The sequence below is a fragment of the Pyrenophora tritici-repentis genome, chromosome 5 (genome assembly GCF_003171515.1).
Source record: "Pyrenophora tritici-repentis strain M4 chromosome 5, whole genome shotgun sequence".
NCBI lineage: Eukaryota > Fungi > Ascomycota > Dothideomycetes > Pleosporales > Pleosporaceae > Pyrenophora > Pyrenophora tritici-repentis.
In genome coordinates, this window is record NC_089394.1 from 1,548,852 (window position 1) to 1,575,229 (window position 26,378).

The 26,378-nt window shown below is 50.5% G+C and overlaps 11 protein-coding genes across 11 annotated transcripts; 8 read left to right on the forward strand and 3 right to left on the reverse strand.

The window, feature by feature from the left end:
* Positions 1-117: 117 nt before the first annotated feature.
* On the forward strand, positions 118-1,340 carry PtrM4_105660 (GTPase SAR1 and related small G protein; the record flags this gene model as incomplete). The annotated part of the gene is made up of 4 exons (XM_001936144.2): positions 118-724; positions 774-1,066; positions 1,118-1,192; positions 1,242-1,340. 4 exons carry the CDS (start codon positions 118-120, stop codon positions 1,338-1,340), a joined length of 1,074 nt encoding a protein of 357 aa, XP_001936179.1.
* Positions 1,341-1,848: 508 nt separating this feature from the next.
* PtrM4_105670 (exosome component 1) lies at positions 1,849-2,536 on the forward strand (the record flags this gene model as incomplete). Its single annotated transcript, XM_001936143.1, has 2 exons — positions 1,849-1,876; positions 1,929-2,536. The coding sequence occupies 2 exons, from the start codon at positions 1,849-1,851 to the stop codon at positions 2,534-2,536; spliced, it is 636 nt and encodes a 211-aa protein (XP_001936178.1).
* A 1,736-nt stretch (positions 2,537-4,272) lies between these two features.
* PtrM4_105680 (uncharacterized protein) lies at positions 4,273-4,847 on the forward strand (the record flags this gene model as incomplete). The annotated part of the gene is made up of 3 exons (XM_001936142.2): positions 4,273-4,615; positions 4,668-4,753; positions 4,806-4,847. The coding sequence occupies 3 exons, from the start codon at positions 4,273-4,275 to the stop codon at positions 4,845-4,847; spliced, it is 471 nt and encodes a 156-aa protein (XP_001936177.2).
* A 775-nt stretch (positions 4,848-5,622) lies between these two features.
* On the forward strand, positions 5,623-5,979 carry PtrM4_105690 (uncharacterized protein; the record flags this gene model as incomplete). Its single annotated transcript, XM_066107661.1, has 1 exon — positions 5,623-5,979. One exon carries the CDS (start codon positions 5,623-5,625, stop codon positions 5,977-5,979), a length of 357 nt encoding a protein of 118 aa, XP_065962110.1.
* Positions 5,980-6,404: 425 nt separating this feature from the next.
* PtrM4_105700 (uncharacterized protein) lies at positions 6,405-6,678 on the reverse strand (the record flags this gene model as incomplete). The annotated part of the gene is made up of 2 exons (XM_066107662.1): positions 6,405-6,408; positions 6,464-6,678. 2 exons carry the CDS (start codon positions 6,676-6,678, stop codon positions 6,405-6,407), a joined length of 219 nt encoding a protein of 72 aa, XP_065962111.1.
* A 2,130-nt stretch (positions 6,679-8,808) lies between these two features.
* Positions 8,809-13,628, forward strand: PtrM4_105710 (uncharacterized protein; the record flags this gene model as incomplete). The annotated part of the gene is made up of 2 exons (XM_066107663.1): positions 8,809-10,460; positions 10,529-13,628. 2 exons carry the CDS (start codon positions 8,809-8,811, stop codon positions 13,626-13,628), a joined length of 4,752 nt encoding a protein of 1,583 aa, XP_065962112.1.
* Positions 13,629-15,492: 1,864 nt separating this feature from the next.
* On the forward strand, positions 15,493-15,954 carry PtrM4_105720 (uncharacterized protein; the record flags this gene model as incomplete). Its single annotated transcript, XM_001936140.2, has 2 exons — positions 15,493-15,525; positions 15,580-15,954. 2 exons carry the CDS (start codon positions 15,493-15,495, stop codon positions 15,952-15,954), a joined length of 408 nt encoding a protein of 135 aa, XP_001936175.1.
* Positions 15,955-17,196: 1,242 nt separating this feature from the next.
* On the forward strand, positions 17,197-17,707 carry PtrM4_105730 (uncharacterized protein; the record flags this gene model as incomplete). The annotated part of the gene is made up of 2 exons (XM_001936139.1): positions 17,197-17,216; positions 17,287-17,707. The coding sequence occupies 2 exons, from the start codon at positions 17,197-17,199 to the stop codon at positions 17,705-17,707; spliced, it is 441 nt and encodes a 146-aa protein (XP_001936174.1).
* A 219-nt stretch (positions 17,708-17,926) lies between these two features.
* Positions 17,927-18,820, reverse strand: PtrM4_105740 (aminoglycoside phosphotransferase; the record flags this gene model as incomplete). The annotated part of the gene is made up of 1 exon (XM_001936138.2): positions 17,927-18,820. The coding sequence occupies one exon, from the start codon at positions 18,818-18,820 to the stop codon at positions 17,927-17,929; it is 894 nt and encodes a 297-aa protein (XP_001936173.2).
* A 3,641-nt stretch (positions 18,821-22,461) lies between these two features.
* Positions 22,462-24,166, reverse strand: PtrM4_105750 (RA multi-domain protein; the record flags this gene model as incomplete). Its single annotated transcript, XM_001936137.1, has 3 exons — positions 22,462-23,603; positions 23,681-23,842; positions 23,899-24,166. 3 exons carry the CDS (start codon positions 24,164-24,166, stop codon positions 22,462-22,464), a joined length of 1,572 nt encoding a protein of 523 aa, XP_001936172.1.
* A 1,432-nt stretch (positions 24,167-25,598) lies between these two features.
* PtrM4_105760 (uncharacterized protein) lies at positions 25,599-26,021 on the forward strand (the record flags this gene model as incomplete). The annotated part of the gene is made up of 1 exon (XM_001936136.1): positions 25,599-26,021. One exon carries the CDS (start codon positions 25,599-25,601, stop codon positions 26,019-26,021), a length of 423 nt encoding a protein of 140 aa, XP_001936171.1.
* Positions 26,022-26,378: the final 357 nt, after the last annotated feature.

Below are 26,378 nucleotides of genomic sequence, written 5' to 3' on the forward strand. Positions count from 1 at the left end.
GGCTTTCTGGGCGCTAGCGCCCGCGGGCATGATTGCAGGCCAACGCCCGACGCGTCGATGCTCAGCTCGCGGGGGCCGTTCGCTCACGTCCGACTAGATCCAAAACACATCCCGGATATGGCAGAATACTCGAGTCAAGACGCACAACCAGAACACGCTCCGCCCATGGACATTGCGCCCGAACACGTGCCCGCAGACTCTCAGGAGCCGCCCCAGAAGCACATGGACCAAACTATGGACGCCGTTGCCGTCGCCGAAGACAGCATGAACACAACAATCACCGCCTCGACCGTTGGCCCACCGCCCGACTTCAGTCATAACAACAGCCCAAATCCCCCCGCCCATGAGCTGCGACCGTCGACGTCGTACTCGGACACCGCCTATCAATATACTACACATAATGGTTCGCGCTTCAACACATCTTCAGATGCCGACACACCGCCGCGACATGGCTACTATGACGGCAGCAAAGAGACACACATGGGCCAGTCGCACTCACGGCCGAGCTCGCAGATGGGACGCTATCCAACCTCAGAGGGCGGCGCGCGCTCAAATTCATACCAGGAGCAACGGAGCGCGCAGCAACAACAGCAGCAAGAGGCCGCCAAGAATGCCAGTGTGGTCATCAAGGTCGGCATGGTGGGCGACGCACAGATTGGCAAGACCAGCCTGATGGTCAAGTACGTCGAGGGCAGCTGGGACGAGGACTACATCCAAACATTGGGTACGTTGCACAAACGCCCTTTACACGTTGCAGGCACTGACCCGCGCAGGTGTCAACTTTATGGAAAAAACAATCTCAATCCGCAACACGGAAATCACCTTCTCCATCTGGGACCTGGGCGGTCAACGTGAATTCGTAAACATGCTGCCGCTCGTCTGCAACGACGCCGTCGCTATACTCTTCATGTTCGATCTGACGCGAAAGAGCACACTCAACTCCATCAAGGAATGGTACCGCCAAGGGAGGGGGTTCAACAAGACTGCCATCCCGTTCTTGGTAGGCACAAAGTACGATCACTTTGTCAACTTCCCCCGGGAGGAGCAGGAAGAGATCTCCAACCAGGTGCGCGATATCGCTTATGATTGGCAAGGGTCCCAAGCTAACCATGGCCAGGCTAAGCGCTTTGCCAGGGCGATGAAGGCTAGTCTCATCTTCAGCTCAACCAGTCACAGCATCAATGTGCAAAAGGTAAACAACGCGTCCCGTATTGGCTTTAGTTTTGTTAACACCCGTCCAGATCTTCAAGATCGTGCTGTCCAAAGCCTTTGATCTAAAGTGCACCATTCCCGAGATAGAAAACATTGGTGAGCCACTGCTCCTCTACCAAGCCGTCTAGTCGCCGGACCGTAGAGTCAGACCCAGGACAGAAGGAACCAAGGCGAACCTATCTGAAGGGCAGATGGGACGCGTCTTTTATCGGAACGTTACCATGAGCGAATGACTTGAATGATTTATTTGCGTGGGATTGCATGGCTCGGCGATTGGAGCAAGGTCATCTATACATGGCGGGTTAAAACCGGCGTTCTTCTGCTTTGTATTTGCGGAAGGGCTTGTACGATTCAGAGCGATGAGAGCTCGGCTGGGTCGGAGGTTTCGCGCTTCCAAAAGCGCAAGAATTGCGGCTTCGCAGCAACTACCAATATCAACTATCCTAGTGTAATACATGTCTCCGGACTGCACACGTCTTTGTATGAGTGTTTGCTTTTTTGACTTTTGACAGGTGAGATGGCACGTCTTAACTAGCGGGCGCGGCATGACGCAACGAGCTAGTTAGCAACAACCAAAAAGTTCCACTTGGGTCCACAACATCAACACTCTCGCGTCTGTTTCAAACCACACCCACCATGACGCTCCCCCAAATAGCGCTACCAGGTATGCGATTAGAGTAGGTTCGTTTCCAGCGTCTTTAACTAACACAAACCAGGGCAATTCCTCGCCAAAACCAGCGACTACCTGCCTGGCCCAGGAACACATATTCACGAGTCGCAAATCTACGCTTCAATCGCCGGACTCGTCATATCTACACCTTCTTCTTCCACCGCAAATACAACCTCCAAATCCAGCAACCTCACACCCCTCCTTTCAATAACGCGCCCCCCAAGCTCGACCGACCCCGGCATCCTAGGCCCCAACTCAGGTGCCGGCATCCCACTCCTCCCCACCGTCTCCAGCACCGTCCTCGTGCGCATAACACGCCTCGGCTCGCGTTTTGCCTCCTGCGAGATCCTCGTCATCGACAACCTCGTATGCCGCGAAGCCTTCGTAGCGCAGATCCGGCGCGAAGACATCCGCGCCACGGAAAAAGACAAGATCAAGATTGAAGAGAGCTTCCGCGTGGGCGATCTCGTGCGCGGGACGGTGATTAGTTTGGGAGATAGTGGCAATTACTATGTCGCGACGGACTCAAATGAGTATGGTGTTGTGCTGGCGAGGAGCGAGGAGGGCAGGATCATGCATCCGGTTAGTTGGAAGGAGTTTAGGGATCCGGTTAGTGGGAAGGCTGAGTTGAGGAAGGCTGCGAAGCCGTTTTGAAGGTAGAGAGAGAAAGGGGCGGCATGAGATACCCAAACAGGTCCTGTGTAGGGCTATTTGCACAATTGCACAACGTACAGCGTCTTCAACGTTGCAAGCTGTGGCATTTCATTCTGTTCAGCATATTGAAGGTTCTAGACGTTGAAAAAAACATTAGATCCAATTGATCGTGCTGGATACTAGCTTCTTTGCCAAACTCGGGTATAAGTTTCGCCATTGTAACTACATACAGCCCATAGCTGTGCTACTCGAGGGTTTTTTTATAGGGTAATGCCTTTTAGCTCCATCCTCTTCGCGTGGGCTCCTCTGTACGAGGATATGTGTTCTTATAATTCTGGTTTTACGTTATTGGTCGATACCGGTTGAGGATCGTACCAGCTTTGTTTTGTCTTTTTTTGACACCCCACAGGTTCTTGGGTAGTTCTGTACGTTACAGTAAGTAGATCTATTCTCTTCATATGCTGATACTGCAGCCCGTTGCGTGCACATGCTCACGCTCATGTTCGCAGCTCGTGCCATGGACCGGAAATGTGCTCCGTGCGTCTAATCACCACTTACTAATATGACATCATAGATAAGTACACGGATGAGACCTCGATACCAGCTGCTAGTAGGATATGACAGAGCTTGGGAGGGAACTTTGTGGCGCTGACATTGGTTCCACGGGTATGGTCACTAGTGCGAAAATCAGCGAAGTCGGAGAGGCAAAAGTACGGGTAGCGGCGGGGGTGTGTCGGGCGGACGTGGTCTGAAGGTGTACCTGCGTAGGGCTAGGTAGACAGCGGCTGATGGGGCGATTGCATTGCATGTTGATCCTTTGGTAGGTATTCAGATGCTCAGCTTTGTACGTCCCAAACGGTCCTGACTGCTGGTACAAGAACCTCATTGAGTGGAGCTTCCTAGGGTCAGCGATTGGCCACATGCAGCTTGGCTCGTCAGGAACCTTTTGTGGTTTGCAACTCACAGCGGCTCCGCCTACCTGATTTCGTGGGCTACCCGTCCATTGTGTTGTTTTCCTCCGACACACCTTCTATCGAAACCTCGACAAAGCTCCCAGTGCACATGTGCAGTTTGCGCATTCACTGACTACATTGCCCCTGCTTATACATACGCAAATCATATAACATACACATATACGTACACGTCCAGTATCTACAATGCTGTAGTTTCTGGATACGCGTTCGAGCAGGCCGTTCCCGGTACCGCATCCCCAGCAGCGGCCATCCACGACACGACTGCTACATACCAGTATAACCGCCATACCAGCGAGCGCCTAAGGACTAAGTGAAGCTCCTTTACCACTCATCGCTATCTTTTTGAGGTGGCGCGGTGGTCGTACAACGCCTGCCCAACTCCAAGACAAGAACGCCCTACTGCAGCCTCCATAGTCATCCGCGCGCGTTTCGCATAGGCCAACCAGTAAGTTTTCTTGCTTATCCCGCTGCGCTGCAAATGCTCATGAATTTGGTTCTCTAGCTGCCGATGAAGCGATGACTACACATCCCGAGACCGTTGCGTGCGGTGCGACACCCGACGCTGCACAGCCCGTTACTTCACACCATATCCCTTCCGACTCTACTCCGGCCTCGATTGGTCCCTCGCTATTGAAAAAACTTTGGTCTTCCGTGATACAGAGTTTGAAGCCTTTACAGCCCGTTAGAGCTAAGGAAGGAGATATATGGATCCAGGAGGGGACAGTTGCCTTCGCAAAAGATGAAAATCAAAGTGATAGGACAATGTCGGCTATAATTCAACTCGATTCAGGATGCGAAAACGTCAACCTTATTTCCGCCGATTTCATGCGTACGCTTGGCTGGACTCAGGATCCTTCTTGTGAAGCTCAAGATGTTGGTGAGCTCCTCAACGGAGAGACGGTTCAGAGCCTGGGGACGGTAAAAGTACGCTGGTTTGCACCCGAGTTCCGTATGCGCCGCTATGCAGATGCCACTTGCCACATAATGGAAACGGAAAAATTCGACTTACTCATGGGCAAAGCCGACTTGGTCAGATTACGTCTGTACAAAATCAATCGGCCGCCTCGGATTTTTGCTTTGTACCCTAGATCCCCTACAGTAAGAGGTATGTTGAGAATCATAATCATCATCTATGGTCACTGATAGCTTGGACGTAGGTGAAAGTCGCCAGCAAAAGAACGATGAGGCCAAAGCTGCACGCGAAAAGGAAAAACAAGACAAGGCGGAACGTGAAAAACAAAAGGTATGCTACATCTTGCGTAACGCTTCTGATGCAACGCGCTAAGATCAACAAGGCCCAAGGAAACTCCACGTCAAATGCGCCGTCGACATCATGAGAATCGCACGGCCTTGCTCCTCACAACGACTCTGCAATGCTACATACATACATCGATACAGGGGTTTCCATTATTACGACTAATGATGCGTCTCTGACCTTTGCTGGTATACATAGAGACAGGCATATTCCTTTTTCTCTTCATCGAAGCCACAGTGATGGCGTAATGACCTTGATAATCTGGGTGGACGATTTTGAACAAAGAGGGCGGCGTCCCTTCATTACTCCCACAGGGATGGCGCAATGACCTTGATAAACTGGGTGGATGGTTTTAAATAAAGAAGGCGATGTTTCTTCATCTCCAATCCCCTTTTCACTTCTCAGTCATCTCTCCCGTCGTCACTGGGGACGAGTTATGAAGTTTGTTAAGATTTAAAATCTTTCTTCATCTTCATGTTTTTTCTTCACGCGCCAAAGTCTTCAAGGACTTCGGTCAGCTATTCATTCATACTTAGATGCCAACATTATAACTTCTTATAGAATAGTTATCACTTATTCATTTATACCTAGATGCTATAATTATTACTTCTCATAGCATATCAGGTAAATCTTTCTGCTTGGGATTGTAGTTCACGCAATGTTGGTAATTATCATGGTTGCTAATTTACCAAATGAAATTACTGTTACGGTGACCTGAATATCATCATATCGCCATCATGCGTCTTTGTGAGGGATCGATTGAGTAAGGAGAAAGATTGGATTTGACACTCAGTAAGCCCAAACTTAATGTTGTGGATGCCAAGGCGCTAGTGCCGATAAGATAAAGGGTTATCGATATGGGTCCACGGATCTGGATATCTGGATCCGTAACAGTCATCAACCTTTATCAAGTGCTCGAGGATGAGCTTTGGTCTGTTCCAACAAACACTACTTGCACAGCAGCGAAACTAATGACGTCAGCTCAAGGAGAAATAGCCATGGAGAGGCAGCTCTATACATACGCAGCCGAGATAGCAAACACTTCAGCGCGTTTTGCCCCCGCAAATGCCATGAGACAGATAGAGACCAAGACATTGAATCCGGCGATAGTCCCAAGCCTTGCAGGCATTGAACTCACAAAACAGAGTACAACTATTGAGGCTATCGGTATCAACGATGCCAGAATACTGTTCATGCAATATGTGATGGAATAGATGGTGGTATCCTCGTATCCCACAACTCCGTGCACGGGAGATGGTCTGAGAAAGCGGTCCAACCCGCATCTTTCAAGGCCAACTATGGTATTCCTTGCTGCCCAGGCGGAGAAGGGGTCTTCATTGACTCGTGGCTTCAGTGCCACAAGGTCAGGCTTGTACCCGTGTGGTTCTTCCATGGAGCCCCACACTTCTGCGTCTTCTCCGAGCAATGCAAGCTCCCCCATCTCCTTGGATTGTAGGTATTTTTGGAGCCAATGCAGATCCCACCTTGCTGGTTTGGGAAGATTGAGAATGATGGATTGTTGGATCAGAGCGTCATCTGCGTGTTTCAATATGAGTAAACTGTATATGCTTATTGAGGGGTACATGGGTGTGAAACTTGCTGTATTCTTTCAATTTCTCTCTCATCTTCATGACAAGATTCAGCTGCGTTTTGTCACCGTCCTCAGAGTCCTCGAGTCGAAACCAAGTTTTCGCATACTTGGTCTTCTGTCCTTTTCGGTCTTTGTCATCTCGTACTTGTTGCGCCCGCAGTTTTACTTCCAAGTCCACAAGCTCGGCTTGGTAGTATAGCAGATTCTGGGCGTTCATCGCTCCGAATCGACGGTAAATGGCGAGCTCAGGCTGTACTTCTGTTCGAGCTGCCAGCTTTGGATAGCCTATGGTGATGTCGTGGAAAGGATCGTATGGGGCCATGATCTTGCTTTGAATCTGTTTAGATAAGAATAGTGTGTTAGGCTCACTTGAGCGGTAAAATTGTGGAATGGGTTCTAACTGTCGAGGGGAGCTCATGAGTTATAACATACATACGAAAGGCTGAGCTTGCCTTGCTATCTGCAGATACGCTTAGCCCTTTCGACATCACTGCCACTATGTCTGTAGACGTCGATTCGCTGATCATTGATGTTGGCCTTCGCATGCAGTTTTGGCAAGCCACATGCACGAACACGTCGTCTTGGTCATTCTTATCTCCATCTGTCTGCACAGCCATGGTTCCAAATTTCCAGCCTAATCTCACACCAGCGAGGGAAATGGGTTCCTCGCACGCTACAATGTGTTGTGGACTAGGGAAAAGAACAGAACAAGAAGAAGCGGATTCCTATAGGTATTTGCGCATCGCAAAGTTAGATCAGGTATTCTGCATAACAACAATTTCTCTGGCTGATCTAGAGTTACGTAGAGCCTAGCTAGTGCGTAGGAGGACCAGCAGATCTAAACGGTGAGCGGTCCAGAATTTGCCTTCTCTTGCATCTCTGGGCGGGTACTGAACCTATGTCAGGTAGAACAAGAAGCCTCCAAACACTTAGCATTGATTCTAGGACTGGGGGGGAGCGGAATAATAACTGCAGTCAATGAATATGCTACAGGCTACGATGTGAAGCGTTGCCGACGTGCTGGCCATGCTCGCTGCGCGCGATGGATTGCGACCATAAGCCTATTGGAGTTAACGTGTTCCACCACCGAGTGCACGGCCCCACCGAATGCATCCAACACCGCTTTTCCCACATTTTTCAATCAATTATATCTCAACCACCATGACAGGTATTGAAGCTGCGCTTGCAGCAATTAAATCGCTAAGCCTTAGAGATAATTTTATATATGCAGATATTGCTGCGAAGTACGATTGTGACCGATCTACATTATCACGACGACACCGAGGGCTTACACGAGCGCGTGCAACAGCACTTGCAAATAGCCGATTGCTTAACACTACGCAGGAATCCGAGCTTATAAAATATATACACACACTTGTGAGCCGCGGGCTACCTCTATCTGAGCTAATAATACGCAATTTTGCGAGCTAGATAGCTTAAAAAGATATAGGAAAAAACTAGGCTAGTCGCTTCGTGCGCCGCCACTAGATCGATCTTATCTTACACTAGGCATCCGGCCTCGATCGCAACCGCTTTAAAGCTGACTCCGCCTTTAAGTATAGGCTATACTTTAAGCTTCTTAAGTGAAAAATTAAGTAATATAATATAGATTACTAGCATATATATAATATAGATAAGAAGGGCTTCCTAATTAGCGTGCTGTTAAAGATAAAGCGGGTATTCTCTAAGAGCGCTTTTAAGAAAGGAAAGCTACGGCACATTATATAGGATAGCAACTATAAGTAGATTGTGATGGATCAAACCTACGATCCCTCACGCGATCACGTGCCATACAATCACGTGCCACGCTGGCAGTTGGCCCGTGCGAGGAATAATAAAGTTCCCCTCGTACTTGTATATAGATCTGTACACACAATCTCACTTATTAGAGGCATCCTAACTATTGCAGTGTACTAGTGCCTTTACACTATTGTGTGTCAACCCCTACATACCTAGGATACTTCGCATCAGGCTCAGTTATCAGAAACACCGTCCGCGCCGAGCGCCGCCGCCGATTGAGCAACTGCGACTTGCTACATCGGGCAGAACAAGACGTTCTGCGACGGGTTAGGTCTTGACGACGAGGATCGCAAAGTATTGCGCTAGAAGCCCACGGGTGGAGACACCAGGCTCAACAAGCAAGTATTGCTCGTGAGGGTTGTCACCAACGCTGGTAGAGGACAGGTCCACCTACATCAACGGACAAGTAGGCAGAGGGCAAGGCATCGAGCTTCGAGAAGCGCGACCCTACGGTAAGCCCTGCGCAACACACGAAAAGACCAGAGACACCAGGCTCAACAGGCAAGTATTGCTCGTGGGGGTTGTCACCAACGCTGGTAAAGGACAGGTCCACCTACATCAACGGACAAGTAGGCAGAAGGCAAGGCATCGAGCTTCGAGAAGCGCGACCCTACGGTCAGCCCTGCGCAACACACACGAAAAGATCATCGCGATGGCAAACCCGGCCAATACCCAGAATACCCAAGGTACCTCAGCCACCGGTGCCACCTTCGGGCAAGCTTCCCAGGATCCTACTCAATCACAGATGGGCCCGCCTCTCGTACCAGTACGAGCTTGCCTCTCCAACCGCCGAGAGAGCATGCTTCTGGCAGCCCATCCGTCATCCCAGCCATCAGTATCAGCTAGCGGCGACCTAGAGCCCATGACTGCTACACGCGAGATTGTCGGCATCGAAATCAACGACGTCCTGCTCGAATACCTCAAAGATTCTAACTACGTTTACCTCCGTTATACCGTTGACACCGAGTGGTTCGAATTACAAGAGGATCCCGAACCTGACGAGCACAGCAATGCCTTTTACTCCCTTAGCACAGGCCGAATCCGCACTGATGGCAACATCACCCACAACATCAACGACTTCACTGTCACTAACTCTAGTAACCTCCAGAAGAACGTGAAGGATCGTCCCGACTTCTGGTGGCGATTTATTGTCTCTACGCTAGTCTCCCTACGCAACTGCACTGACGCCATCAATAGGCATCTGCAGACTGTGGACCGCAATGAAGGAGAGACTCAAGCTCTACGAGACCGACTAGCGAATGTTGAAGCAGCCCTTGATGAAACTTCGAACAGTAAACAACTACAAGTTGGCATGGTTAGCAGCAACCTGTACAAGGAGAAGCTGACAGAGATCCGACGCCTCACCTCGGACATCGGAAAGCTCAAAGCTGCGTCAGAACAACTCCCCAACGTTCGCGATGACCCCGCCTTCAAAGCCCTCGCCGCTGAGCGCGACCTTGCCGCCACCGAACGCAATGAACTCAAGCAGAAGGTTGAGGACCTATCCCGCCGAGCCGATGAACCGGAGAGCGGTCCTAACTACGCAGAGTTGGCACAGAAGCTCAAGGAGGAGTCTGACAGCGCCGACTGGTGGGCAGACCAAGCTAAGGCCAACGCTGAGCTCTGCGACAAGTTCAAAGGACAAGCTGATCGCTATTCTATCGAGCTTAACCAGTATGATGTCAAGTACTCTAACATGGAGGCGAACAAGAACGAAGCTCTCGCCCTTAAGGATAAGGCTTACGATGAGCTCAACCTCCAGCTCACCGAGGCTAGACGTGAGACAAAAACGGTCACCGACCGACTGCTGCAACATGAACCCAACTATCAGCCGTACACCCTCTGGCGGCGCGAGCGATCTTACGACCCAGTACGGCCTGTACAATCAAGCGTTTTGCTACAGCGACCTGTAGATGGTACCGCTGACCAACTCTCACAAGATCCTCGCCGAGCTGGGTACACCCCATGGGATAACCGTACTCCCGTGCGCGACGCCTCGCTACCTCCTCCATCATCGAACCCATACGCCCCCGCTCCTACAGTACCGCGACCGCCGCCCGTCGCGCCCTCTACCGCCGGTGGAGGATTCTCTTACAAACTCCCAGAACTTGAGACGTTCAAGGGCAAGGTCGACGACGACTACGAGCGGTGGCGCGAGATGGCAGTGGCCAAGTGTCGCACATACCCAGAGGACTGGCAAGCGGTTGACTACCTCAAGTTCCGCATTCAAGGCGAAGCTTACGAGCACATCCGAGATGTCAAAGCTCGCCATTTCCTAGATTTCCTAGAGACTCTCGACAGCCAGTATCTCACCTATGATCGGGAAGCTGACGCCGCAACCCTCATCTGGCTCATCAACTCCCCGAACGAAGACCAGGAGTCGACCACCCCATCGACCTGCTTCCTGACACTACGCCCCCTAAGCCTCATGTCTACGGACTCACTCGTACCGAGACTGAGGCTGTTAAGAAGTATATCGATGACATGCTGCAAAAGGGCTTAATCAAGGCCAGTAACTCCCCGTTTGCGTCACCTGTCTTGATCGTCAAGAAACCTGGAGGAGGTCTCCGCATATGTGTCGACTACCGAGCACTCAACAACGTCACTAAGAAGAATCGAAATGCGCCACCAGCCATCAAAGAAACTCTAGCGCGCATGGCCAAAGTTCAGATTATGTCTCTCGTCGATGTTGTAGCCGCTTTCAACACCGTTCGGATTAAAGAAGGTGACGAAGAGAAAACCGCCTTCCTCACCCGGTACGGACTCTATGAGTATATGGTCATGCCCTTTGGACTGTGCAATGCACCAGGGACGTTCCAAAACTTCATCAACGAAACGCTGCGCGAATACTTGGACGTTATATGTACCGCCTACCTAGACGACATACTTATATATAGCGACAACGAGAAAGACCACCGTTCGCATGTCCTAAAGGTTCTCCGCAAGATTCAAGGCGCAGGACTATCGTTGGATCCCACGAAGTGCAAGTTCGAAACCAAGCGAGTCAAGTACTTAGGCTTGATCCTCACCACCGACGGCATCGAAATGGATCCGGAGAAGGTCTCCACTGTCCTCGATTGGCAACTGCCGAGATCAGTGAAGGACATGCAGTCTTTCCTCGGCTTCTGCAACTTCTATCGCCGGTTTATTAAAGGGTTCTCATATATCGCTAAGCCACTCACGGAACTCACCAAGGAGGGTAGTCAACGACATTTCCCTCTCCAAGCTAATGGACAAGCTGCGAAAGCCTTTGAACAGCTAAAGCTTGCGTTTAAAACAGCGGGCGTACTGTCCCACTTTGACCCAGATTTGGAAACGTGGCTCGAGACTGACGCGTCGGACTTCGTTACCGCAGCTATCCTCTCGCAGATGCACAAAGGTGTTCTACGACCTGTAGCGTTCTTATCACATAAGATGACACCTGCCGAGTGCAACTACGAGATCTATGACAAGGAGCTCCTCGCGATTGTTCGAGCATTCGAGGAGTGGAGGTTTGAACTGTCAGGTACTGATGATCCCATCTTGGTATTGTCAGACCACCAGGCCCTCCAGACGTTCATGACAACCAAACGCCTCAACCGACGGCAAGCTCGATGGGCTGAGTTCCTAGCTGAGTTCAATTTTAGAGTCAAATACCGTCCTGGTAAACAAGGAACTAAGCCCGACGCACTCACTCGCCGACCGGGCGATCTTCCAGCTAACGCCGAGGATGAGCGACGTCAACACCAGGTACAAGTGATCCTCAAGCCTGACCAGGTGGATCCTGAGTGTCGAGTTGCCACCTTTAGCTTCCACTTCGACGGTGGCTCCCGACACGCTGTATATCTGGCCAACGCCCTCGGTGACGAGCTCCGGACGTCCCCAGTCTCCTTGGCCATGATGATGTACCAAGACAGTGAAACGGACGACTTTAGCGACGAATACCTCTTCGCTCTCGGAGACACAGCGGAGGTCGATGACACGTCCGCTGCACCGCTTACGGAGCCGGACACGTCGCTGGACGAAGCCAATATCCTCCAGACCGTTCGACAAGCTTACCCGGATGACGACATCGTTCAAGTTATCCTCAAAGCCAAAGCTGATGGCCAGCGCCGCATCCCGTACCACCTAATTCACGGTCCAAACAGGATACGCTTAGAGCTTGGTGATTGCTCAATACACGACGGAGTCTTCTATGTCAAGAAGAAGGTCTACATCCCCGAATCAGGCACCCTGCGCACCCGGATCATCGAACGCGTACACCGATCCTATTGCGGTGGCCATAGCGGCAAACACGGTAGCTACGACATGTTAAACCGCTGGTACTACTGGCCGAAGATGATAAATGATGTAGCACAGTACGTCAAGAACTGTTTGGCCTGTCGGAGATCGAAATCTTACCGCGATGGGAAACACGGGCTCCTACATCCACTCCCGATACCTGAGCGATATTGGAGTAGCATCAGCATGGACTATATCACGCACCTGCCTCCTTGCACCGATAACGGCCGCACATATACCAACGTCTTAGTGATTGTTGATCGGCTTAGCAAGAAGAAGAAGTTTATACCTGTGGTGGACCTAAAGGTTGATACCCTTGTGAAAGCCTTCGTCGATACTGGGACTACCGCTTTCCGCCTCACTAAGGGCTATGACCCGAAGTCTGGTCTTGAACCACCTAAGGTGAACACTGGTCTCACTGCCCCAGCTCGCAGAGATCAAGACAACGCCAACAAGTTTGCAGAAAAGCTAGACGCGCTACGCAAAGCCCTTCGGCTCGAACTACAATGGTCACAAGCTAAACAGGCGGAATACGCAAACGACGCCCGGCTCCCAGCGCCTGAGTTTAAGGTCGGCGATCAAGTTATGTTGGACGCCCGTAACTTCCGTACTACACGTCCTAGTCTATCACTTGACTTCAAGAACCGCGGTCCCTTCACTGTCACACGCGTCATTGACAATATGGCTTACGAACTACTCCTGCCTCCAGAGATGGGCAAGCTCCACAACGTCTTCCACCCGTGGTTACTACACTTACACGAGGAGGCTCCGCTGCCTGGTCAACTGCGCGATTCCGCACCAGCTGAGTTCGCCGATCCCGACGAGGAAGATGGTACAAGCTATGAAGTGGAAGCCGTCCTAGACTCCCGCGTCAACAAGAGACTTAAAGACCCCTACTCTCGCAGCGGTCTTCTCCAATACTTAGTGCGATGGACCAACTACCCCGCCGGCACCGACAACCCATCTTGGGAACCATACATGAACCTGGTGGACTCCGCAGACATTGTCCAACAGTACCATGAGTCCCGCCCTAAAGCTCCAGGACCACATCGAAAGTTTGCGACGCTCGCAGGCAAACAGGATTTACTTATGATTACAGTGATCGCATCCTCTAACAATCCTAAGCCTCCACCAGGAGCCCCGACGATACAGCAGACGGAGGAGACTATTGGCCCGCGTAGCTTTCGCAATACCGGCAACATTGCTGTTTAGGCTTACAGAAGCTTTTGCAAAGCAAGCTAGACAACTCTTTTTAATTACTTTAAGCGACGGAACCTGCTTTTTTTTGAAGGGGGGGTAGTGTGATGCACAGTCCGCAACAATCAATTAAGTGGGTCCTAGAAGGTTCAGATTGGATTGATTGATTACCGCTTTAAGCCTAGTAGTTACCTATAGGAGTTTAAGCCCTACCTAGATAGGTAAGTGGGTCTAGGAGAGTGACCGGATTGAATTGATTGTTGCGGAGTCTAGTGTGATGGATCAAACCTACGATCCCTCACGCGATCACGTGCCATACAATCACGTGCCACGCTGGCAGTTGGCCCGTGCGAGGAATAATAAAGTTCCCCTCGTACTTGTATATAGATCTGTACACACAATCTCACTTATTAGAGGCATCCTAACTATTGCAGTGTACTAGTGCCTTTACAAGATCACTACTATAGCTTGCATCTACGCTAATAGTACGTCGCTAACGCCCACCCTTATCTATTAGGTTTAATCTAGAGCTATTTAAGTGAAAGGGGCTGACCCTAAAGGCAATTGCCAGAAAGAATCAGATGAATTCGTTAACCTAAGATCTATGGAGGGCTATCCGGCTATATAGTTTCTTCGGATAGACATCCGGCTTCCGGATATCTTTACCGGTAACCGATGTGTCGGGCGGGTCCTTTGTCCGGTATCGGCAGGTTCTGATGTTCTGGTCTCCGAGGCTTCCAGCCGAGTCTCATCCGACTGGGCCTAGCCCATTACATAAGAATAGGAGTTGCAGCGGTAAAAAAGTAAGGCAATTTAGCTTCGTAAGTAGTAGAAGCTTACTAAAGCTTAAGTACTTAAAGAGCGTCGTTTAAAGCGAGTTGCAGCGAAGGAGGAGTGGAAGCGCTTAGCTGCTAAGAAAGCCCTTTAGCGCGAGGAAGATAAGATAGCGAAGTAGCTTTAGAAATAACTTTAAAATAATATTAAATTATACTAAAAGGGTAAGAGTTAAAGCCTTAAGCCTACTAACGCTGCTGCGACTGTTATAGCTAATAGGATTCCTCTTGTTATTAATAAAGCTGCATCGGCTGCTCCGCAGCTCACCCAACGCAGCCGGCCAATAAGACCACCTACAAAGCTGCTCATGTAATAAAAAACTCCTAATATACTCTGTAATGTGATAAAAACCTAACACTAAAAATTCCTGTGAAATTATCTATTGTGGGTGGCTGTATAGGCTGAAGTTTAAGGTGGGCAATTTGTGGTGTTCGTGCATTCGGTGGGGCCGTGCATTCGGTGGGGCCGTGCATTCGGTGGGGCCGTGCATTCGGTGGTGGAACACGTTAGAGCACCGGTCAACTTCGCTCCGCGCAAGCTGCTTGGCCACAAGTAGAATAGCCTACTTTTTGGCCAGATCGGGCTTGGCGTGTTGAGTTTTACTCGTCCCCCGGATGTGCTTGCAGGGCGGGATCGCGACAAAACCGGCTTAGTCGAATGCGCCACACTTACGGGGTCCTGGACTGGACTCATCCTGCAGCACGGACCCTTGGAGGACCAAACGATGGTCAGGCGTATAGCTAACTTTCTAGCAACTCAACGATTCTGTCAACGGCAAGAGGATATACATTATTCTTGTACTCGGTGTAATGATCAGTGTTATGTTTCCATGATAGTTTATGTGTAAGCAGTATGTATCGCACTCTATGTCTCCTCATGACAATGGAGACAGTAGAAGGGGTTTTTCCGCTCGTTTTAGTCAGGCTCCCAGGTGGAAGGGCTCGCGAAAGCGCGGCAAGCTGTTCTTGTTTTACAACCATAACCACACACCCCCATCCGCAATCCGAAAGCGACATCACTGGCGCTCATATGCGTCATACACACTATGGGCTGTAATCTCTTCACCTTTGCTAAACCTGTGCGTGCATTTCAGACCACTAATGGGATTGTTGACGTTACTTACGCGCAACAGCACAGCCTCCGCTCACCAACACAGATAAGGGTGTGCTGCGGAAAGCTTCAGGGCGAAAGAATATCGCGCGCTGCGATTCTTTCATACGACAAATCATCCAACGAGAACTACATATCTCATCGGCTCGTTTCAAACGTCCTTCGCGAGGACACCCAGCCATTCGATAAAGACGCAACGATACGTATACGGACACAGATGCATAGCGAAGAAGCGGAAGGGTATGTTGATCTCTACTGGTACTTGGAGCACGACCCAGAGCATCAGCATAACACACGGTTCCTCGTAACCAAGACAGACGACCCACCATATGATGCTGTGTTGGGCAAGGCAGACGCGAGACGATACGGTCTGGCGACCCGACAGGGCAGACGATGACGATAGAACAGACAGACTCTTGACTGTTTTATCTAATATTTTACAAGGGATTTTTTTCGGACACTGTGTCTTCAAAGAAGACTTATTCCAGTCATTACAGCCTTTTCTAGTGAGGTCGCAAATTTCCTACCCATAATGTACCATAATGTCACTCATTTTCGATAGTAGGTATCTAGAGTTATGTTCAGTTATTTAGTCTTGGTAATCTATCGCAAATTCGGTACAGGCATCTTTTCTACGTTATCACTTATACACTAGTGCCCGCATAGGACACGATCATCCAATATATAACGACCCTGGCAGCTGGTCTTCTCGGATTGGCACACTCGAGTTTGATGCATCGAACAATTCCGCCCCAGTAGGTTGTGTTGAATCACGAGAATACAGGCAAAGGTGCTGACGAGCTACCTGTAAATCTGGACTATACCTTTCGGGTTTCTTCTATCGCTCGACCCCTGACGCTAATCTGATCTGGGAATAGTGGGTGACACAGGTCCGGACAACGGTAACGTTCCCTGGGTAGGCAGCGTTGAACTCCGTCTAGTTTTTTTTACAGTGCCATCTCGAGGATTATATGCCTGGTTTATAAAATAAATGCTTTCTCAGCAACAACGAGGGAATGACATAGCGCCATGGTTGGTAGCTACTACTACGTAGGTATCTAGGTAGACTTGGATGCTTGACCACAATTGAAGTACGAACTAGCTTGACATGATTCCCCTGCATGTTCAAGCTTAAGATCAGTATGGTCTCGAACAGTAGGCAGGGAGCTTACTATGTGTGTGACGCAGCCAGAAAGCCAACACGGATTGGCAAGTGTTAGTACATCTGAAAAGACCATACAACTGAGCTCGCATTGAGATTGGGTTCGACAATAATGAGGCGTAGCTGTCGCAGGCAAAAATGCTCGGTGCTTATCCGGATCAAACCGGGGTGCACAAAGTTGGATAGGGACGGTTCCATTGGCACAGAGAAGGCGCCTAGATGTCAACGCGTCCTGAGACGATCTACTGCGCCGCGACTAGTCAACCGCGAACCGCGAACCGAGAATCGATAACCAACGGTTAACTTACATACACCATGATGTGTCGATAATCTATCGCAGATCCCTTTGAGGTTTATCAGATATCATAACCAGTTAATTTTGCGCACTCTCTGACCACAGGTCTTGACCTCCGCACGATACCATCCAACAAAGATCGTCTTTATGTTGCACTCTACGCTCGGGGCGGATCACCCACTATGCCCGGCAAAGAAGACACGTAAGTAACTACATAGAGTATAATGCATATTTTGCAGAGGAGTTCATTGATAAATCTAATAATAACACAGTTACCACTGGGCGCTTGTGGTTGGCCCTAAAAACGAGAAAGAGGAGAAACAGGGCGATCAAGGCAAAGGCACGCGTTATCATGCAAAACACGGCATTACAGCGGAAGGACAAATGGAATGGCTCTTCGAAGAGAAGAAAACTTCCATGTTACCCACATCGGCGTTGCTCGTGCGAGTATTGATAGCCAAGGTGGAGAACAAAGATCGACTTCAATCCATTCTTCGAAACACACCATTCAAACAAGGCGTAGTGGGATGGAATTGTGTTGCCTGGGTACAAGAAGCATTGCAGAGTTTAGAAGCAGACGGAAAAGCTCTGGGGACAGGTGTGACGGAATGGACGAAGGTCAAAACAAGTGCAATGGAATACTGTCAGCGAAAGAGGGAAGAGCATCGCTTTGATAGTTGGATCAAACTTTGATATGAAAAAGGTGCCTACATACGACTTGATCGAGGGGAAGGAGACAATAATATAACGGTTGAGACTGGGCAATTGTGCATATATCCAGACTCCGCAACAATCAATCGGATCGGCATGATTGATTCCTATCTAGGTTAAAGGCTGCCTAATGAAGTAATTCTTTAACCTATATAGGAATCAATCATGTCAATCGATTGATTGTTGCGGAGTCTGCATATATTAGTCAGTCACATCTCCAAAGTATTTGAGCCGTATCCTTTCCATCTTCAGTTCTTCCGGCAGAGGCTGCAGGAATTTGTCGACGGCTTCTCGCCAGATTAAATTTCGCGGGTTTACATTCCAGGCAGTAGTGTACTCCCAGTAAGCAGGGTACCATCCAGCCGTTTCCCAATCAACAATACCAACGACTTTATCCCCAGAAGCGAGAATATTCGCGCTGTGCAAGTCTCCATGAGTGAATACCGGTGGAGGGGACCCATATTTGTCTTGCTGAGAGATGAGTTCACTGATCTCCGGATAATGGTTTGGCTGTGCTTCCAGACCTCCTCGCAGGTACCTGTGAAAGTCGTGGATCGTCCTAAAAGGCCCGAAATGACCCGATGAACTAGGTAGCTTCATATCATACAAGGAGCCGCCATCTACGTTAGCGACACCGATGCCATCCGGAGGCGTGATGCGACACATCTCCTCAACCATGTTCTTGAGCTGGGCTAGTATTCTCGCCCTACTTTCCTCTGAACGTATACGCCAGCTGTCACAAACTGGTTCTCCGTGTATCCGCTCCATCACAATATATGTTCGGTTTTTGTGCGTGAAAGCGCAGTGAACGCGAGGGACTGGAATCGAGGTATGCTTTGCGACGAATTGCATAGTTGAAGCCTCGCTAAGATCAACTTGAGTACCGCACTTTACGCATAGCTTCTTGAAAAGAAATAGTATGGGGATATCAGGTTGTTTTCGGAAGCGCCTAGCAAGCTTAATGGCGATGAGCGTTAGGTAGCGATTGAACGCAGTGGCGTTGATTGGCTGTGATTGCGCTATGCTGACGTGGCTCTCTTTCTCTGGGGCTACAGTATTGGACATTCTGTATTTGAAGTCGTTGGAGCCGGACATACAAATAGTGACCTGGAACAGCTGAGGCTACCAAGAGAGTGTAGGTTTCAGCCAACTCCTGATCATGTTGTTCCGGAGCGCACGGCCTCCGCCGGGTCGGATGTACTTTCTACCGCGGACGCGATGCCAACTTAATCACCCCATCTTCAGGCGGACAAAAGACCAGGTGCAAGCAGCCATTGATATATCAAGTCCGCGACCTTGCTCCAATCCTCCACATTAGGTAGCCAGTGGTGCATGAAGAAGTACTCCACAATTTCCCGCCGTGATTGTACTATCGTCACATCCATGGAAGGTATAGAAACACCCTCTAGGTAAATCCCAGTGATGCTCGAATCAATGCGAAAAATACCGGCTTGAAGGCTTACTCGTGAGAAACTTCGGGTACCATCATCACTACCGCACTCGCGTAGAGGTACGAAAGCTGTCCCAAGTTGCCAAAGTCAAAGTCACAGATTGCAAGTTGGACGTCAAAGAAAACATATCAAGAACCTCACATTCAAAGCACCCTTACTCACACGGCCGAGCTGCAGAATGAAGGATCTAGCGGTTGTTGCGATACGCTTGAGCATACACAGATCGCCATCGCTTGACACTCCTTTCACAGCATCAAACCCGACAATGGGCGCCGTAAAGTTACTGCGACATCTTGTTTACAGCTCCTTCATAACTGCATCACCTGAAAGAGTTCCCTAGACATTGACTCAGAACTGCTATGATCAACACAAGGTATAATATGAATGATTTGTGAATATGCTGACACTGACGTTGAACAGAAACAGTTGTCTAATCAAGGAATGCACCGGCCGGTGATACAATCCAGCAATATATTCACTCAGAAACGACAGCTTCACACCAATGCGAAATATGGAAAGAGTGGCGATAAGACGTACACGAACAAAGCGGGAGAGCAGATCATATTCGATCTAGGCCACGCACCACCGAAAATCAAGTTTCTGCCTACTGGAAATACCTTCATCACTTGGAGAAGCCGCGAACTCGCGCAGAAGCTATACATCGTCTATAGTAACCCTAAAAGTCGGAAAAAGCGTGCAAGGCAAATTGGCATCTGTGTTCCATCAGATGTTCTCCCAAAGGCACGTTCTTAGTTTGCAGCAAAAAGAGCAGAACTCTTTGAAGATTTACGGCGGAGAATTAAGAAAAAGTATCCCGACATTCCGCCTACTGATTTGGAGAAGCTACGCAAGGATATTCTTTCTGGACATCCTACTGTTGTTGGACTAGAGGCCCTCACAAGTGTTGAAACCTCGGCTTATGAATATTTCCGTAGTCGATACACTAATTTCCGCGAGCAGGAGCGCTGTTTTAAGGGAAAAGATCCGAGCTCCAGAGAGATTGCTAGGGCACTTCAAAAGTCTCGGAGTATCCTAGCCTCCTGGCGTAAGAAACCTGATCCACATACTAGATTCTACGACCTTGAGCTCTGTTTTGACGAAAAGGATCCGAACTCCCACAAGATAATTGGGGCGCTTGAAACGACTCGGGGATTCTAGCCTCCTGGTGTGGCGAACCGTCTGTGGAGAAGTCGCTGAGCCAAATCATCAAAGATGAGGCGTTGGATGGAAAGGCACAAAAGTTACTAACGTGACTATCTGTACAGAGAGTTTTAACACGAGGCGAGGACGAACGGAGGCAGTGAACGAATGGTGTAGACTAGTTGATTTTGAGTATTCGTTGGAAAAACTCTGGTACCCTTGTACGATATTAAGGCGGAATATGTTTCATCGGTTGTCGTTCTTATCTCTAGAGAGAAGTACAATACGGATCAAGCACTACCTTTTCTAGCAACCAAAGTTTAAAAAACTCACAAACTATCGAAGTCTGTGCCAATATTCTGTACATCAGGAGTTTGATATTGCAGGATTTCAATGAGCTTGATCTTGCATGAAAAGAGAAATGACATGGTGAAAAAATACGCTGATATAAATATAGACACATCAACAAGACCACGCATAACGCACTCCCATCTACACCGCCCTCGCTCCCAACCACGCATGTTTTCGCTCCCTCATTCTCCCCTTCCATTTCAGACTCATTTCCCTCTCCCCTCCAAGCCCTACACCTCGTTTCTATCCTCCCCTCCTCCCTCATCTCCCAAAAATAGCCCAAACAGCCACATCCTTCCATACCCAGCACAACAAATCCACACCCCTCCCCACAAGCCCGCCATGTTCACAAGCCTGCCAAAAAAAGAACAACATCTAAAATAAAAACTTCTATATCAAGATCACAACACGCTAACGATGTAACACGTAACATGCATGTAACGCGTAACAAGTCCCCCATCTCCCATGACTCGCGCACACACCGCACTAAGCATCAGACAAAAGGCCGCGCTCAAAGCACAAAACACTCCATGTAACCCAGACGGCGGGAAATCAGGGACAAGAACCCTTGTCCAGTTCACTAAGTACACATTCGTCGCATACATGATGCGGAGATATGATACATCAAGGCGCTAGAATCTACTATAATCCACGGCAATCTGCGAGAAGAAGGCGTGGACAGGGAAGGCCTGGTTGGCGTTTTTGCCCTTTTTGTGACATGGGGAATGGAATTGGATAGAGAATATTTTTAAGAATAAAAACACATGTTGTTGAGAATATCTGGGTTCAGTCCAGGTAGAAGGTGCTTGGGGGTCACATGATGTGCTGGTGTGGCAGGCACTGCCCGGTGGGCAATGGCATCCACCATAACAGCCTGTGAGCTTGAAATATGACACGATAGTCAATACAATACGTTGCAGCCACCCCGCCTTGTCCCTCCTCCCACTCGGTTATCCATAGTAGTCATACTAATAGAGGGACCTTGTTCCAATACATGTCTTGATAATGATGATAATGATACTTTACGGACGAAACCGACTATATTCGCCATTCTTCGTTCTTTCTCTCTCCTGCCCTGTTCTGCTCGTTTGGCTTCCCGTCTCCCCCATTCTCCAGGACCTCTTCAGGCTCTTTTCAGTATCAGGACCAGGTTATGGGGGTCTCCTGAAAAACGTACCCTTCTACACAGAGCAAACACGACAGGGAAACGAATAGAACATCCCATCTTATAAAATTGCCTTCTCGCCTTCTCTCTTTTGAATTCTTCGTTTAAACCCCACTTAACCCAGCCAGTTATGCTCCACTCTGCTCCCACCCAGTATACATGTGAACCCCTTTCCCCGGCCCCTTTCTAAGCAAGTAAAATACACAGTTGTGCTGGTGATGATTCCCCCAAGTTCCCCGTTGCATTGCTGTTTGAAGAGAAAAAAAAAGTCACAAATGGAAGTAAAATGACAAAGGAGAGCCGTAACGATGCCAGCCAAAATGGAGAAAAGGTGTGGCGCCCGTCAAGTGAAAAAGGAAAAAGATTGCGCCCAAAACTCCAGCCATGCAGTGCTTTGTTGCATGTGATGACGCCACACACGTTGTTGTCGCCCATTTGCTCTTCAGAGATGTAGACTGTTTCTCTCTTCTCTCCCCCCTGGTGTCTTCATATGTCCACCGTATTGCACAACGTGCATAGCCATCAGGCAGCCGAGGCTTTTTCTCATGTATTCCCATGCTCTTACAATGTCGTCCTACCCCAGGACGACAAAATTGATCTCTTCTAGCACTGGCAGCGTGGTTGTTCCTTTACAACACACCACCGGGCAGTGGTGTGCCTCTGTTTTGATTCCCCCACCCAAAGCTCTCTGTCTGTGGGTTGACGGGCCGTACATCATTTCCACCCACGGTGCTCACATGGCCTTCTTGTGGTGCCGCATGCTTTCTAAGCATGAACATGGGTTTCCGGCCCTCCTTGTCAAGTTGCTTGAATAATATCAAGGGCCTCTCGTTCAATCCCAGACACCGCTCTTGATCACCGTGTACAATGTACAATGCATATTGCCGCCAGTCTGCCGTAATATTATACTTTTTGAGCGCAACGGGAAGCACCTTGTGGCACGGGTCGTCGATGGATACGCGGAAGGATTTGAATATCTCGACTTGTGGGTTCGTCGACGGAGTAGAAGCGGGATTGGAAGAAGCGGGGGTGTTGATTGCACTCGATCCACCAGAAAGAGGTGGGTCTCGATCGTCGGGGGTCGGCGTTGGTGCGGCATTGTTTCGCATCGGACGAGACGATAATGGTGCGGGAGTAGCGCGGGGATCGCGATTGCGGTCAGATACAGCTGTTGTATCCGAGTTCCATGTGTTGGTTTGGCTCCAGCTGTTGCTATCGTGGTCGTGTGCACTTCGCAAGTCGCGGGTGTACTGGCGGCTGCTTTGTGTGTAGGCGGGTGATGTGGGGGAGGGCTGGGCGATGGAGTTTGGCGACATTTGTGGGCGGCCATCATTGAGAGATGCTGTAAGGTGTGAGGAGGCTGCAATGGCTGCTGCTGAAGGATCCAAAGAAGAATGATCGACAAGAGCGCGATGTTCTTGAATGGTGGGAGAGGGGTTCTTTGGCGCAGATCCAAGGAAAAGCTTCTTGGTGGAGAACTTACGCGACAAACTACTTCCCACGGATCTCGACTCCTGCGTAGCTGGCGGTGATGTGAGGTTGTGCTCGTGGGGCGTGGGCAATGGCTGGCTGTCTTTGAGCATGCGCATCAGCGGCAGGATCTCTTCGCGCAGCCGCTTGTTCTCGTCTATTACTCTGCTCAGGTCTTCTCTGAGGTGGCGGAGCTCGGATTCGGCCGTGTGTATGCGCTCGTCACGCGCTTGGACGACGCGAATGACTTTGGCAAAGTCGTCTTGGGTGGGCGGGGCTTCCTGTGCAGCTGTGTCTGCGGCTATAGGGTGGGTTAGCATGGAGGTTGTAGAGGGGGGCCTAGAGGTGGGGGCTGGGTGGGAAGTGCTGTAAACTCACAAAGCGGCACATAGTCTTCGGGGTCAAGAGGCACATTCTGCCGTATCTTGATCTCGTAGACAGCCTTGAGGATAGTGAGGCGGTGGCCCACACTGCCTACACCTAGCTCTTTCAGCTCGGCGTGCTGCAGTGCGGCGAGCACGTCGCCTGTGATGCCCTCATCTGCAAAGACGTCATTAGCAAGACGGGCGGTTAAGTTGCATGATATAGCGACCTACTGGCAAAGTTGTCCGAGTACTGCTCTAGGCCTAGGTCGGCAATGAAGTCGGCCGTCTGGTCCTCATTCCAGTCCATGATGAGGCCCGTGGGGCTGCTCTTGCTGTCTCTGGAGTGGGTGAAGGTGGTGGGCGTGTGCTCGGTGCTCAGCGGGCCGGAGCTGGTGGGAGAGCTCTCGTACTCTGCGGGCAGTGTCGGGCTGGAGATGGCCTGGCGCTCGAACTCGTCATCGGCGTCCGAGTCGTCGTGGTACTTTGTCGTATAGGCCATGGTCGGGATCAGATGTGTTCAGGTGCCAAGCCCACGTCTCTTGTTGATGGAGGGGACGACGTCGGTGTTATCGATGGACGTGGGTTGCGCTAAGCGTCGAGGCTGGTCCTGGAGGCAGCTTGAGGCCGGTGTCGTCGACAGGCACCCTGTCTGAGACGAAGCGAGATGAAGACGGCGTGTTTCGTGCTTTGCGGGAGTAGGTCGGAATGCAGGCGCAGTCTCAGATACAGAGGCTAGTCGGCGGAGCAGGCCTCACACAAGGCGGGGGAGGGTGTCGATGCTGCCAGGCCGGGGGCGTTGTGGCGGTTAAGCGCTTTGTCGACGCCTGACGCTGGGGAGAGAGCGCGTATCGTCGTGGCTGCGATGGTCCTTGCAGGGGAGTCGAGTGCATTCACTGCATTCGACCCAAGCTCCAAGATTCAGGCAGCACGACGCAACAATGCACAAGCTGTAACAGGCGCCGTGGCGGAGAGGAAGACGAGGCAAGTCGAGGCAAGTCGAGGGTGGCGTAGACGAATCGATGCTTGACGGTGAATGGTGAATACTCCAGACGATAGACGATAGACGATAGACTCAATACTGCACTACACACTGCACCACGCTCGAGACTGACATCTGCTTCTGCTTCTGGATGGATTGCCAATACTCCCCAATACCCGATCACGGGCGCCTAGCAGGGCATCTGGGCGACCGGAGCCAGAGCGGGTAGCCGGGCCCGTGCCCATCTGCTATGAAGCGTGCAACCAATATTTGCGATAAAGAAGATGCAGGTACCGGCCGACGACGACCGTCCAGCCTGGCACCGCCCCGAACACCCCATTCGGCCCTCCCAGCACCCTACTAACGTCCGCCCGTCGACAATAGCCTCTCTTTCACTCGCACCAAACCACAGTCCACCATAGTTAATGACACCACACACTCCATGACACCTTCCCCGCCTCAAGACTAAACTGGCAGCTGCCGCCGTCGCTGCGTAACCACCAGCCCTCCCACAGCACCAGCCTGCACACGACCTGCACATCACCGGTAAACCACGCACATCGTTCCAGCGATCTTCACCGCCAACGCTGCCACAGCCAGCCCTGCAACCAGCCCTAAGGCCCGTATATCCCGCGCATCCGTGCGAATACGGCTTGCTGCACAAAGAGAAAAGCTGGCTAAAGCTGACTGCAGTCCTGTACCCGACATTACCCTCAAAGCCGCACACTCCCACGTGCGCCCACATCCCGCCGCCTACGCGAACAGGATCAGCAGCTACCGCGCCCATACGGCATCTGCCCCGATATTGATTCTTTTCTTTCCGACCCAAATCACGCTTAATCACCTGTGTTATTATCCAACCTCATACACATCACCTCCTTTTCTCTCCGCGAATCCACCCTCTTGGTCTCCACTCCATCGACTCCTAATACCCACCTTGCGCCAAACAAACATGGTCGACTCCATTTCCATCACTACGACTCAGGCCCAATCCGGCATCTCCCAGGAACTGCGCAACAACATCTACTCGGCCCTGCTTTCGGGCGACGGCATCCGCAACATTGAATCGACGCTCGACGAGTCGTTGCGCGCTTCCGGTTTCAAGGACCAGCTCCGCGCCTACATCACCCATCTGTTCCGCTCCGGCCAGGCCACTACATGCGAGGAGGCGCGCAACCTAGCCATGCAAAAGATCCGGGAGCAGACGCGCGGACTGGGCGGTCAGGCGGCGGCGGCGAGCGAAAACGGCACGAATGGCCATGCCGAGATGGCCGAGCAAATCGATCTGAAGATTCCCAGGGTGGCTATTGAGGCCGGTGCCAAGACGGTCATGAAGGAGTTGGAGAAGGTTTGCGAAATCACGTACGAGGAGTGATAGGCGCGCCCCGTGTTTCTTTCTCTCAAACCACCCCTGGATTTGCTTCACCCATAGTCGTATGATAAACATATCTCTCCCAAAGCGAACGAACCCCACACGGGAAACTGGACAAGAAGAGAATCGCAAAACAATACCAGCTCCGCGAGACCCGCACCTCAGCCGATTTAGCCCTGCAACCCGCTAATACCCGCATGCCCGAAATAGGTACAAGCGGGGCTAAGGTTCTCATCATCACCGTTTCAAATCATGTCTGATCGACCCTCAGTATCAAAGACGTGCTGCAGCAGAGGCTCGCCTGCATGCTCTAGACTAAGACGCATCGTTCTTTCTGAATAACATGGAGAACAAGAGCAA